This window comes from Trifolium pratense, linkage group LG4, assembly GCF_020283565.1.
Source record: "Trifolium pratense cultivar HEN17-A07 linkage group LG4, ARS_RC_1.1, whole genome shotgun sequence".
NCBI classification, from domain to species: Eukaryota; Viridiplantae; Streptophyta; class Magnoliopsida; order Fabales; family Fabaceae; genus Trifolium; species Trifolium pratense.
In genome coordinates this window covers 46,410,207-46,425,347 of record NC_060062.1, presented here as the reverse complement: position 1 = coordinate 46,425,347, position 15,141 = coordinate 46,410,207, and the positions used below count along the sequence as shown (strand labels likewise).

Sequence of the window (15,141 nt, the reverse complement as noted above, 5' to 3'; positions counted from 1 at the left end):
TCTCAATTTTCATTATTAATTAAGCTCTTCATTATTATCTTTACAATTAAAAAAAGACTATAAGCTACCATATTGTGTTTGTGAAACAAACCCTACGTTTGGTTGAACTTACTTAATAGTTTATTCTTTAATTTAAACTCACTTGAAATTGGTCTAGTAGTGTTGGTTTGAGTTCCTTGGAGTATGCTCCTCTTAGGTCCTATTTGGTTAGAGGTAGATGGAGGGGAGGAAAGGTGAGAGAGTAATCTTGACAAAAAAAGTGTTTCTTTTTATTATATTTTTTTTAAAAAATGTTTTTTATTCTTAAAAAAAATTTAAAAAAAATTGGTAAAGGGAACATTTGTTTTTGTTTTTTAAATTTTTTTAATATGATATTTTTTCAAAACTATGATATTTATTCTTCAAAATTATGATATTTTTTAATATTTTAATTCAAAATTATGACATGGAAAAATGGAAAAATCTTATTGGACATATGTATAAATACATTTTACAGCATTTTCTTTAATCTCAAATATTTAAGCTATTAACAAGAGAATTTTATTTATATACACTATAGTAATTTTACACAAACATTCAATAATATACCAACACATTATATATAATATTCTTAATAACACATGATGTATCACATTCATGATGTGTCAACCTATAATTGTATGAATGTGTAAAAAACTCTACAATAACCGGAAAAAAAAACTGTTGGTTAAAAATATAAAATTAAGTAACTAAAATAAAACAAAAAAGAAGTGATGACTTGTGCAAGGAAGAGAAAGAGAGAAATGACGCGTGTTGAAATACAGCTGTATCCCAAAAATCCTAAATGAACCGCTTCCCAGGAACAAGCGGTATCCATCTCACCACAACCGATACGAAAATCCCCAAAAACCTAACCTCCCAAACCGTTTCCCCTCTCTCTCTCACCCATATAAACCCCTTCATCATCTCAACAACGCTCCACCAAAAAAAAAACCCCTTCATCTTCACAACCAAAAAAATAAATCAAAATGAACAACAACAATAATAACAACCATAACCGAAAAGACATGGATCGTATAAAAGGTCCATGGAGCCCCGAAGAAGACGAAGCTTTACAGAAACTCGTTGAACGTCACGGTCCTCGTAACTGGTCACTCATCAGCCGTGCTATTCCCGGCCGTTCTGGAAAATCGTGTAGACTCCGTTGGTGTAATCAACTTTCTCCTCAAGTTGAGCATCGGGCTTTTACACCTGAAGAAGATAATTTAATTATCAGAGCCCATGCTCAGTTTGGTAATAAATGGGCCACAATAGCCCGATTACTTTCCGGCCGAACAGATAACGCTATCAAAAACCATTGGAATTCAACTTTGAAGCGTAAGTGTTCTTCCTTTATGAATTCTGATGATCCAGCTTTTGATCCTCAACCGCTTAAACGTTCTGCTAGCGTCGGTGCTCCCGGGAGTCCATCGGGATCCGATTTAAGTGATTCAGGTGTTCAAACTGTTTTTCGTCCTGTTCCGATTCGTTTACCTGTGGAGAGAATTACTACATCGGAAGTGGCGGTGGCGGTGGCGGAGGAAGAGGAGGATGACGGTGGTCCGTTAACTTCGCTTTCGCTTTCTCTTCCAGGTGTGGAGAGTTCTGATCGATCTGCGGCGGTGGCGATAAGTGTGAATCCGATAACGGCTGTAACGGCTTCGGTTGCGGCGAAAGTCGGAGCGTTGAATTTGAGTGGGGAGTTTATGGCGGTTATGCAAGAGATGATAAAGAATGAAGTGAGGAGTTACATGGAAGAGCGTAATAATGGAATGTGTTTTCAAGGGGTTGATAGGCTTAGAAATGTTTCTGCTAAGCCAATTGGGATTAACCGGGTTGATTCTTAATTAGAATGGAGTAATTAGTGTTAATTAATTAAAAAATCAAGAAGGAAAAAAGGAAGTCTTTTTTTCTTGTTTTTTTTTTCATTATGCAAATAATTTTGGCCAATGTACAGAGGAGAATGAGTTAGTTGGGAAATGGAAGTTTATTTTTAGTAAGTACTTAGCAATGGTAAATCTGTAATTTTTCTCTTGTTTGGTTCTGTTGGAATAGATAAATGAGGGATTATTAGATGAAAAAATGAGATGGAAAATCAAATATCCTAAAAAAAAAAATCTTTTTTGAGTATTAGTTTATGTTATTTTTTTGTTGGTTAACCTTATGGTTTCTGGTTCTCAGAGTCTTCGATAATCTAGAGTTCAGTTAAATAAACTCGGATAAACAATTGTTTTCATCGGAAATTAAACTCGGATTATTTCGAAAAAGGAGATATCATGCTGATGTTCTAAAATATCTGTACAAATATAACGTGAATAATCGTTATTATGGTTCAAAATTCAAATCCAATATTAAGGCAGTGGGTGCTTTTGAGCAGTATAGCCATGAAAGGAAATTGGGTACATTACAGTATTTGGAAATGGGAGTGGTTTTGTCGGTTATACTTTTATGAGTATGAAAATTAGTTGATCAGTTACTATATGGTTGTGTTTTGATTTAAGAATCGGAAAATTTTCTGCCATAAAGTTCTGCATAGATTAGGTTTGAGTGAGAGAGTTGAGACCTTTTTTGGTTAGTTTTTTTTTTTCAAACCTTACTTCATCTGATCACTTTACTTAATCATACATTTAAAAATATTTTAATAAAAGTTAAAAGCTCTATAATGAGAATTTAAATACAATCATATAATATTCCTTTAAACAAATAAACAATCATATAATATTTGTAACCAAAAAAAAAAAAAAACAATCATATAATATTAGTAAGAGAGTGTATATTATATAGTACTAGTATAATATTACAAAATATAGTGGTTACGAAAGATAAAAAGTGAGCAAAGATGAGACATTTGATTTAACTTGCTACAATTTGATGCATTTTGGAGGTTATATCTTTTGGGGCGCTGTTAATAATCTTGCTCAATTGGTTAATCAAATCAAATTTATTTCATGGTTATGGTTTATTGGGCGTTCGTGAAGATTTTGTAATTTTTTGTATTCTGATTGGTATGTGAATCCCTTATAATGTCTGGTTAGTGTTAAGGGATTTTGTTGTATGGTAAGGATAAAATCATAGTGGTTTGACGATTCTGGTCTTTCATTGTTTAAACAAGCTATTTGAGTCTCATGTTTATCTCCAACAACTACAGTTTGGCTGTTCCCAAAAATTTATGACCTATTCAATGTCCGTGTCTTAAATTTTCATATGTGGACATATTTTGCCACATCAAAACAAATGACTTATACAATCAATATACATTACTCAAATGGTCAATAAATTCAACTTAGAACGAATAATTTGGGTTTGAGTTTGATTTTCTACGAGAATAATTTTTTACTAAACTTTATTTATATTACGGTCGAACTTTAAATTATTAGAACCTCATTTCTCATAGAACTAAAAAGTTAACACAAAAGAAAATACTTGTATAAAAACCGGAAAAAATAAAATTAAAACCCCTATGAATATTATTATTGGATGTATACGTAGGTTATTTATATTTTCTTATAAATAGAACGGATTTTGAAGTGAATAACACAAATTCTATTCTTTTTCTACTCTGTCTCTATTTCATCTTTTTTTTTTTGGTTTAAATTAATTTTATAACACGTTATTTGCTTAAAACTCTACCATATTGCAAATAATGAGCATTAACACTATAGCATCCATAAAAAAGATACGTGTATAGTTGATAGTGCAACTACCCACATAATTTTCAACGATAAAAAATATTTCTATTATCTAGTGAAGCAAAAAGAATAATTTAGAGGCTCTAAAAGAGCAAATGTGTTGTTAAATGAAGCAACAAGTTTATAAATCATAATAAATTTATTGTTTAGACCAGTTAGACCATCCCGAATTTATAATGATACGAAAAATAATTAAAAATTCATGTGGTCATCAATTGAAAAATCATGAGATTTTCAAACTAATAAGTTACCACACATCTCTTGTTCACAAGGGAAGTTATTAATTTGACCATCACCAACAAAAATTGGAAGTGAATCTAAGTTAGGTGCTCACATGCAACGCTGCCTAGGTACGGGTACGGTACCGGTACCTGGTCCGGGTACTGGTATGAAATACGATATTTTTAGAAAAACTAAGGTGCAAAATATTTTTTTTAAAATATAATTATATAAATAAAATTACACTGTTAAATCAAATAATTAAATATAAAAAAATCATACTTCAAAAGTAATTCAAATTGTTCAAATGACAATAAAACATCAAAACTAAAAAACAATTTGCTCAAAAAGAGCGGCCTTTAGATTAAGTTTATCGAGAAAAAGACTAGCAACTTCTAGAATATCGGCTCCATTAAATATATTTTGTTCATCTCTACCAAAAAACCGAAAAAAAATCTCATTTTTTTTGTGTTTGGCGTACCCATGGTGTACCCTGTATGAGAAAAAAAATATTAAAATATTGGTATGATTTTGGTGCGTACCATGGTGTACAAGGTACGTACCAGTACCCGATATGTACCCGGTACCGGTATTCACCTTTAAATGGAGTACCCATGCTTTATTTGTTTGTTGTAAATTCACAACCAAGCCAAATGTTTGCAAGATTGCTAGCTCAACTAATTGGAATCAGAGTTTACTTTCTTAATTATTTCGTCAAGGAAATGCATTTTGATAATGTTGTTGAGTTTTCATCTCAAGCATTTAATGAGTATTTATGTTAATTGAGATCACATTAAACATCCTCTAGCACGTTGTCATACACAATATGCAAACTTTCAATTTTCACTCGGGGATATACAATTTTTCATTCTACATCATTGCTTCGCATGAGGCTAACAAATTAACATAGCTCTTTGGTTTTTGGTCAAGAACCTAATACTCTTCATCTAAGAATTTTTCAACGTGGGGTGTAAGTACCAATTTACCCACCACAATGCACTAAGGTTGGGAATATATGTGGATATGAATTTTTATCTATTAGTATAAAGTATATTGAATCAATAATAGAAGATTTATTTACAGCCAAATATGCTGGTTGTTATTTTGATGAATCAAATTTTCCAACATTTGGAAAAGAGAATAAGCAAAGAGATGGGTTAAAATGAATTATCAAAAGAGATCATTTTGATAAAATATGTCATTCATTCTATTGTATTTGTTACATTTTTTATTTGAAACGAACAAAGTTAGATATTAGTTGTTAAAATTAGATATTATCGTATTTGTTACATTAATAAAAATAATGTTTTAAAATTCATTTTATATTTTCAATATAACATCAATTATTTTATAATTTATTCCAATTCGACCTCTAAATTGGATACTATATGCACCAGTCACATATCAATATGACTTCATTGTGATTTTATAATTATGATTAATTTCCAATAATTAATACTAATGATAATTTATGAAATGGCTTATTCGCTTATTCGCCTTGACAAGTTTAAACATGATGTTAAGTTCCAATAATTTCATGTGCACCTAGTAGTGCAAAAATATAGTCTAATAACAGCAAAATTACGTGCAAATTCATCCCGTGATCTTTGCCATTTTCATTAGAGCAATGTTATTCCCTTGGGAAATTATCCTGAATTGATCACAAAAAAAAAATACCTGGCCAATTAAATTTCTTTGCCAAAAAACACGGGAGATTATGTATGTTATTTAGGAAAAATATTTAGTAGCAATGCTTTCGTGAAGTTATCTGTCGCGATAACTAGCAATTTCCTTTTCATTATTCCATTTTAGAGGCTAAACGGGGTTTAAATAAGGAAGCTAGCCTAAAATAATAGGGAATGTTTAATTTTTTTGGGACGAAAAAGATGCCTACAAATATACAAGGGGTATTGACATTTTCTTCTTGATAAACAATATAATCTGTGCATACACTACTTTTCTACTTTGAAACAGCACTAGGTCACAAATTCGCAGTTGTAATGCTGCTTGAACCAGTTATATTTGTCCTAAGAGAGGGGAGCCTAGATTTAGCCTTGCAAATCAACTGTAATATATCATGCTTCCAGGACCAGGATGGTTCATTTAATCCACGTATGGAATTGAGACAAACAAGCAGGGTTCCACCTTCATGTAAGAGAACCTGTATGCATGTTAAAGATTGATTAGCAAGCAAGGACAATAAAACATGCCTAACAGCCTCATAAATAACAACAAAACTGAGCATTAAATCAGATTGAATTTCATACTGTTATCCACAATGGCAGAAATCCCAAAACTGACGGAAGGGAAGCCACAAATATGCTAGACAATGCCAGAGCAACGTTTTGCTTAATCTGCATATTCATTGACATATGAGGCAACAGCATCCAATTGGTGAAGAGATTATGTATCCTAACAAACAGTTGATATCGAAATAAAAAATAAATAACAAACAGTTGATATTAATGTACCAGTGAAGTTGTCTGGCGAGATTTGGCAATACAAAATGGCACTGCAGAAATATTTTCTCGAAGCAACAGCACATCTGCAACAGCTATAGCAGTTGCACTAGCACGGTGAGCAAGCACAATCCCAACAGTTGCAGCAGCAAGTGCTGGGGCATCATTAATACCTTCCCCGACCATAATTAAGCCTCCCCCTGTCATAGGAGTAAAAACAATAGAATGGAGCATAAAAATGTATAAAAGACACCATTCAATTTACACAATATTATTTAGGAGCCTTGTTAAGAACACAGTATTATCATAAAAATATGACAAAACTAGGATAGAAAGGGGATATTTACATAACAAAACTAGGGAATGATTATTTATATGGCAAAACGTAAGAAGAATGTACAATATAATAGGGAAAGTATCAACCATCAACAATATAGAAAAACAAATCAAAAACCTAATTTTATATATCTTTTTTTGTAATAAATGACCAATATATATTTATTTATCAGACTGCGGGTACCAACTGGTACCCAAAAAGTACCCACACGTGCCCAATTTTTCATTATAAAAATAATTTTAGCACATACTCTGTACTTATCCACGAGTACTGGGTACGTCATGAATTTTGGAGTACTCGTGTTTCCGAGTTGTTGAGAAATAGGAAAATGAGAGAGTAAGACTACTATACATATAGTCATAACTTCCCTATTTACATTATTTCTAACATAAGTATGAATGTAGTACAAAAATAAGACCCTAGGCATACATAATATCATTGCTATCGGAGACATAAAAAATGAAGAAGCTCAAATTAAGGAACTCACCCATATCTCTTGAGATATCCTTTACATGGCTCAGCTTATCTTCAGGCTTCAGGTTGCAATAAAACTCATTGATGCCCACAGCAGTTGCAACTCTCTTTGCACTGTATTCATGATCACCAGTTAACATCATCACGCGAAACTTTGCTTCATCTTGCAATTCTTGAATAACATCAAAAACCCCTGGCCGAGGCCTATCCTCCAGATGAATCAATGTTACCTGCATCAAGTGGTTAGTCAGTAAGGTCCAGGAGGAACTGTTGAGAAGGAAACAGGGTAGCATATCACATTCAGTGAGACTTAATGTGCTTTGTTAAGGAAAATGGAGAGAAAAATAAAAAGGGTCCAAAGTAATTTTCAAAATAAACAAGCTGTAGAAGTTGAAAATTTTTGGTATGGAGCCAGTTTCTCAAGGTGATGTCTTTGCACTTTTGATTTGCTAAGAGCATTATTCCTCCCCCAAGAAACGTAAGAGTATCTGGCAGTACACTACCTTTTTATTTATTGAAAGGGCAGCATGAACAAATTCACTTCCATAAGAAGACGCATTAATAGCTTCCTTGATCTTTTTTGATTCATTTTCAGATTGACAAAATGAAGTGATGAAATCTATAGATCCAAGTGATGCTTTCAATAGTTTAGCACCTTCAGTTCCTGACTATAATAAAATAAAAACCAATTTGAGTCATTTTACTCGTCATTCCCAAATAAACTATATGAGAGTATGCATACATCATAAGTCTAACTTATTACTAATACTTCACAGGTCCCATCATAACATGTAGTTGGCACTAGCATTAGTTTCAGTATACAAAGAAAACAATGCAAAATAATGATAGTGTACAATGGAAAAACGAGAGACTCTAAAAGAAATGTATGCAATAGGAGCTAGAGATACTACCAATGCATGGTAGGTGTTACTAGTGTATATACTATAATATCAGGCTTTGTCAAGCGAAGTGAACATGTGAGTAATGGGATGAGCAATGCACACAATTGACAAGTACCTCAATGCTGTTAACAGTAGCAGTAAGGCCTCTACCAGGAAAGTATTCAAAATTTTCAACAGAAACAGAAGGGAGGTCTTTCCCTTCACTATGGTCAACCACAGCCCTGCAATTCATTTTATAGAGAAAAAAATGTGTGAAGACTTGGAAGAGATAATCATGTTCAAGATCATGCTATATTTATATACATTTGAGATGGCATAACTTAACATTCAAGATTGAATTGAATAGTTCGTAACATATACATTTACAAGCCACTGTGATAATATGTAGTTTTAACCCTAACCCAATAGTCCAAAATCAAATTGAGAAGCACCCAAGAAAGAAACACACTTGGTCAAAAAAAGGAAGAAGAAAGAAGCACACTTCCTTAAAAAAATAGATGAACCAATGACTACAGCTATTACTTGTTCGAGGTTGGTTCAAAAGTAACACAAAATATTCTGTTCAAAATGATACCTTCCAATGGGGTGGGTAGTGCCCTTTTCCATAGCTGCAGCAACAGCAAGAGCTTCCTTTTCACATGTAGGAATGCAGCAGGAAGAAATGATTGATTCCCTATTTCTGATGTCATGACCATAAATGGGCTCAATTGCCTTGAATAAAAGTCCACCGGTAGTCAATGTCCCTGTTTTATCAAATGCAATGGTATGGCATGAAGCTAGCGCATCCAGAACATGTCCACCTTTGAGTAGTATGCCCTGCAAAATGAGGTAACTGTGACACCCATAAATAAAGGATAACCCAGGCATAAAATTTTGGAAAAATTTGAACATGTTTCTTTCTACTTTCCTTTAGACCAACAAACATAGACTTCATAAAGAGGGAATGTGATAAGAAAAACAAGATAATCAATCATTCCGTTCCATTCAGTTCAGCTTATTAATAGATCTAATCAGGAATATTTAGTGAAACAATAAAAATTAGTCTCAGCATATTGAAGACAATACTAGTTTTCCTATTCCAAGCATCAAGCTATTAGTAATAGCATCTGTAGTCAGTAGTATGACTTTGTTTTTCTTCAATCACAAGTTTGATCAATTTCCAAGTTTACACTTGGTTAAAACTGTTACTTATGCTTTACCTGGATGCAGAAAGAAAAAGTGACGGTGAAATGAAAGGAAAAGAAAATGTAAAGAGAAAAAGAAGAAGAAAAATGCTTGGATGGTGGGAAGAGGAAAGAAGGGTGAAAACTACCCTTGTCATTTTTGGTTAAATGAAAAAGGGAAAAAAAAGAACTTATTCGTGTAAATTGATGTTTATCCCTCACATGTACAGATGTATAATATATTATTTTCCCAAAGTTAATTAAATGACCACCAATAGTCAATTATCTTGCAGGATAATGGATTACTTTTATTAAAATAAAAATAAATTATTCTGCAGATTCTGTGAGTAAATTTGTTCAAAGCAAAGTTTTTCTTCCTCTCTATCTTTTCTCCTCCTACATTATAAGAGACAATTTTTTGTGCAAGTCCTGCATTTTTATCTTTCCTCTTCATCTCCTTTTCTCAACCAAACCGTGAAGCTTCCATAAATATAAAGCAGGATTTTCAAAAGATGCTGGATTATAATTGTTGAAAATATATTGTTGAATATAAAATGAAGAACGCAATTGTATTGATGGTCAAATACTTCACAATTGAAACATTAAGATACTACTTCATTCTAGCTAAAGGGCTACAAAATATTCAGAGAGGCAATTAGTATATAATGTTAAGATTTAGATAATATTCATATGGTGTGTGTTTGGATACTCCCAAATAGCTAAGTGATACCTTTTTCGCACAGGAGCTGATTGCTGTGGCATATGCCAATGGAGCCACAGCCAACGCACATGGTGATGCTGCAACCATGAGCCCTAAAGCTCTGTAAATAGAACCTCTGCAAGCTGCATCAACCGCAAATAAGCTGAAATATGAATGTTTAAGTCGTATATAGATACACACAGGGGCAGTGAACACTTTATAAAGTTTGTGATAATGAATTTTGCATAATGTTAATGAACTCCGGAAGTCAAGAACCCTAGCCCAAGTCTCATACAAGGATGAAGAAACAAGAGCTATGCCCAAGTGGGACAACGAAGCAGAAAGGACTGTGTTTGCATGAAAGGAGCAATAAAGGGGGACAACGAAGCAGAAAGGACTGTGTTTGCATGCAAGGAGCAATAAAGGGGAAATTGCAGGGTCTGTTCTCAGTCCTCACAGCAGATGAGCAAAGTAAAAGACAAAAGAGGCTAACAGCCTCAACAGCTGGTGCAATATGAACGGGAAAGAATAAGGGGAGCGATTCAGGCACATAAGAAGGTAGGACGATTGTCGGGGAGAAGGGTTAGAATTTTAGAAATGGTGAGGGTTTGGGTAGCAAAGAGATTTCATGCATCTGCAGAATTTCCCATGTAATTCTTTTTTCTTTTCTCCTGCACTTCCTTTGTGATTTCATTCTTAGCAGAGGGAAACCTCTGCTTGTAAGGAGTTTGATATCAGTTCTTTCTAATTTAATTCAATGTTTCGACATAAATGATCCCACAAATGATTAGATTACAAATTTGAAAATTTTATAAATCATATTATACAACACTGCTAGATTAGAGGTAAAGAAGTACCTGGTGTACTAATGAATGGCCACTTAAATACAAGTGGTCCAAGAACAGCAATAGCAATTGATAACACCATTACAACTTTGCTGTAATTTTCACCAAATTCATCCAGCCACCTTTGAAGTTTAGGTTTATTCAACTGAGCTTCTTCCGTCAACTGCACAATTTTGCTTAGAGTTGATTCCTTCCATGTCTTTGTTACCTGTGATGAAATAATTTTGTGCTTTGCAGTAAGTTCCCAACAAAATCGCACTGTAAGCAAGACAAGCACCTATCTATCAGAAACAAGTTGAAAGTGTTGAACAAGACAGCACCTTTACTGACAGTCTCTAGAACTCGCAACCTAGCGTCACAATCTCTAGCAACTTATCGTTACACATATTTAGAACTTGACTCATCACCTTATTTTTTCAATTTTCATCAATGAAAATGAAATTTCCAAACATAGGTATGGTCAATGTCATATTCTTTCCACCAAAAACATACAGCGATTCTCACTAATTACCTAGTACCTAGAATAACTCCATCCGTCCTTATCACCACCAGTAACCTCACAACCAACGATTTACACAAAAGCATTCAAGTAATTCTCCTAAAATAAATATATTGAAAAAACCAAGCTTCAGATGTGTCATAAGATTAATTATATTATTGCAACCACTGACACCTTATTATTAATATTGCTTGATTTGTTTCCCATCCATTAACACCACCTGTTTGATCTTCTCCCGACTGTTTCATCCATCATCATCGTAACTAATCACCACAAGACACAGGCCCCAAATACTATTATTGCCACTACCTTTTCTGTTTCTCTTCCTCATACCACCAACATTATTAAACATTTCCACTGTAAATATAAAGCTATAAAATAGTACAGAAAGTGCTGAAAGGGCCAAACGTCAAATACAGTAAAACATACCTTCACAATTATTCTCCCATCTAAGTTCCTTGCACCGCCAGGAACTCTATCTCCAACTTTAGCCTCCAGAGGTTTGACTTCCCCTGTCAAGTGCTCAATGGTAATGGTGGCACCGCCTTGGAAAACTTCACAATCTACAGGCACAGACTAATCACAACAGCATTCCCATTATACTTCAATAGTCTGCTATACAAAACTTAAAATTCCAATTTTTCTTACTCTTTTAGAGGGAAGGCAGGATAATGTAAAAGAATACTTAATAAAATATTCAACAGAGAAAGGAGATGGAATAGTTCTCTTAAATCAACAAGAGAAAAACAGAGACATTGCTGTCTCTTTTTTTTCTTTCTTTTTTCAAAGGGAGAAAAGAGAACCTTTCTGAATTTTTTTTCTTTCTAATATTTGGTCTTCAATGTTTTCAGATCACAGTGATAAATGTATAAGATGTCAAAAAGAACAAAATGGATCCTATGCAGCAGCTTTATGGATTCTCTTTCTTAAACAAACGGCTTTGGCAGGCTCTACTATAAAGCCGTTGCAGAGGATTCATATCCCAAAAGTATATCCTTCATACACACCTTGGAGACTTCAAAAAATTTATATACTAAACTGACTTTGCAGCGTGGTTTGATGTAGATTACCCTTGATACACTTGTTTGAGTCAAAGAAATATAACACATTCCACTAAGCCCATGGTTTATAATATTTCAATATTTTAGGGATTCCACGTAGATAAGAAAAGTTAATTATAATTTAAATATATTTATTTTGATATTAGACATATTGTAATTATACTCCAAAATCTTTTATACAAGAATATTGGTGTTCAAAGATCGTAAGGAATATTAAAATATTTCTCTTTTGATATTAGAAATATTATGAAATTTTTTGAATCATAATACCTATATAGATAACATTTATAATAGTGATAGGTGTACACAGGTCATTCTGGTACCGATTATCAAGCCCAGATTAACAAATGGGTCCAACTGGGTGCAAAAGGAGGAAGCCCAAGCAGCCCTGTCAAAGGAGGGAAGTGCACCCAACACCCCCATAGAGAAACAAAACAATGGATGGGAACCCTAGAAGGGAAGCAGAAGATGCATACCATCATTGTGAGGTCTGAAAGCATGCAAAACCACATTGGATATGGGATTTCATCAATATGTTGCAGCAGTGAGGAATAGAGGGAATAACCGACCCCGTTTGGCTTGTTAGTGAACAGTAATGCTTTGCACATTGCTGCTAAAGATCATTCACCAGCTACATAAGCTGAGTTTGTATTGAGAGGCAGGATGTTGGATATAGTGGAATTCATTTGGGAGTTTGGTGCCAACTCGATTGCAATTACAATACATTGTGTATCAAATAGCAAACCTTAGGACCCCAGTATTGTTGTATAAAAGATTTTGATTGTAATTATTTTTTTGGTTGATGGATGAAAAGGCAAAGCCAATTGTAATTTTTATTTTAATTATTGATTATTGATTTTATTATGCAGCAGAGTTGCAAACCACATATGCCACGGGTTCACTATGCCCAAGCAAACAAATATTGAAACAATTCCTGCCTAGTGATTGTAGTAAAAAAACTGCTTGGAACGGCCAATGTTAGTAACTAGTTCTCCTTCACCAGGGTTTGAACATTGGTCCTCCAAGCAGTTATGGTTAAACTAGATAAGCTACGCAACCCCCCTACTGCTTAGCCATTTTAAAATTTCAAAAACCAACACAAGACAGCAATCATGGTTATACCTTATAGAATTTGAAACAAATTAGATTTCATTTTCAAGCAGTTAAAATTTCAAAACTTGTTACCTCTCCGGCACCAACAAGGACATATGATCCTACAATTATATCATGCACAGGAACCCTCTTGTATGCCAAATCAAATGTATTAGGAAGTTTATCATCTTTTGTATCAAGAACAAGTGCAAATTCTGGATTGTTCTCTTTCAACTCTTTAACATCAACCATTGAACGGCTAGTGAAATACTCTTCAGCTGCATAAACCATTCAAATTAAGCCAATCAAACTCATTGCAGAGCACTTAACTAGTTAAACTAGGGCGTGTTTGTATTAGCTTATTTGAATTTACCTACTGGTATAAGTACTTGTGACTTGTGAGACTGCTGGGGAGAGCTTATGAAAATAACTTATAGCTTATATAGAAACAAACTGACTTTATTTTATCTTTCATTATAGAAATAGCCTACACATAAGTACTTATATGTTAAGTGTTTATGCTATAAGCACTTAATTAAGTTATTTCTCACAAACAGGGCCCCTAATGTATTTGTCCAATAATATTGGCTTACCTATATGTGCAAGATTAAACATTGCAAGAAGTAACCCTCCTTCCAAAGAATTTCCCATAAATATTGATGCAAAAGCTGCCATTGCCATCAACACATGGATGTTCACTTTTCCACTACTAATTTCAATTAAAGCATCAAGTGATGCCGAAATCTGATACACATAATCACATAATAGTAAGAAATTGAACTGTATTGAACTGAACTGAATTGAGTGAGAGATTGTTTCTTACCCCAACCAAAGGAAACGCGGCGAGAATGAGAGAATTTTGGACGGGTTTGATGAGTGATTTGGGCAAAATATGAGGGCAAATAGCAGCGGAAACAAATAAAGCAGTTGAGAAGCAACAAAGATACAAATGCTCTCTCAGGATATTCGCTAGGTCAATCCATTTGGTAGCTTTAGCGAAACTGATAATCGCTCTTTGAGGTCCAGTGAGATTAGCCTCATCGATTTCGTGTGAATGATTATGATGATGATGATGATGATGATGATTATGATTGTGATTATGGTTATGGTTATGGTCGTGGTTATGATTGTGGTTATGATCGTTGTGATTGTGATTATGATTATGATCGTGGTGGTGGTGGTGGTTGGTTGTGGATTCGGCGTTGCAACGAAGCTTATGGTGATGGAGAATTAGGAATTTGGAAGAATAGAAAGGTTTGATTGAGATTGGGGAGGGACGAGGACGAAGAAAAGTGAGATCGGAGGATTGAATTCTGGTGGTTTTGGTGTGGATATGAAGTGAACGGAATTTGGTAGAAGGGATTGAGTATGAAATTGCTTCCATGTTGAGAGTGGAAATTCGAAGATGAGTTTAGTTTCAGTTTCAGGCCATTATTGAAGTTGAAAGGAGAGAATCAATAAGAGTTGAGTTTATTAGACCTATTGTTATGGCGCAGTTGTTTGTTTTTTTCTTGGTTTGGGTCACTGGTAGTGAGTGAAAATGAACCTTTCAGTTTTTGTTGTTGTTACGACATCCGCACCACATAGTGTGCTCATTCATCCCAATAATTTGGCCACGCCATGGGGGGCCTTTTAAGATTGCAAACATTTTACCAAAGGTCCCCCAAACTAAATTCATCAAAG

General features: G+C 34.0%; 2 protein-coding genes across 2 annotated transcripts; one reads left to right on the top strand and one right to left on the bottom strand.

Moving 5' to 3' along the window:
- Positions 1–829: 829 nt before the first annotated feature.
- On the top strand, positions 830–2,018 carry LOC123919798 (transcription factor MYB44-like). Its single transcript, XM_045971802.1, has one exon. It carries the CDS (start codon positions 1,008–1,010, stop codon positions 1,863–1,865), a length of 858 nt encoding a protein of 285 aa, XP_045827758.1. The 5' UTR covers positions 830–1,007; the 3' UTR covers positions 1,866–2,018.
- A 3,662-nt stretch (positions 2,019–5,680) lies between these two features.
- On the bottom strand, positions 5,681–15,128 carry LOC123919797 (probable cadmium/zinc-transporting ATPase HMA1, chloroplastic). The gene is made up of 13 exons (XM_045971801.1): positions 14,282–15,128; positions 14,052–14,202; positions 13,552–13,736; positions 11,735–11,881; positions 10,819–11,014; positions 9,992–10,104; positions 8,673–8,914; positions 8,214–8,319; positions 7,700–7,864; positions 7,210–7,426; positions 6,398–6,585; positions 6,194–6,280; positions 5,681–6,087 (listed from the first exon to the last, which is right to left on the bottom strand). Exons 1-13 carry the CDS (start codon positions 14,840–14,842, stop codon positions 5,908–5,910), a joined length of 2,538 nt encoding a protein of 845 aa, XP_045827757.1. The 5' UTR covers positions 14,843–15,128; the 3' UTR covers positions 5,681–5,907.
- Positions 15,129–15,141: the final 13 nt, after the last annotated feature.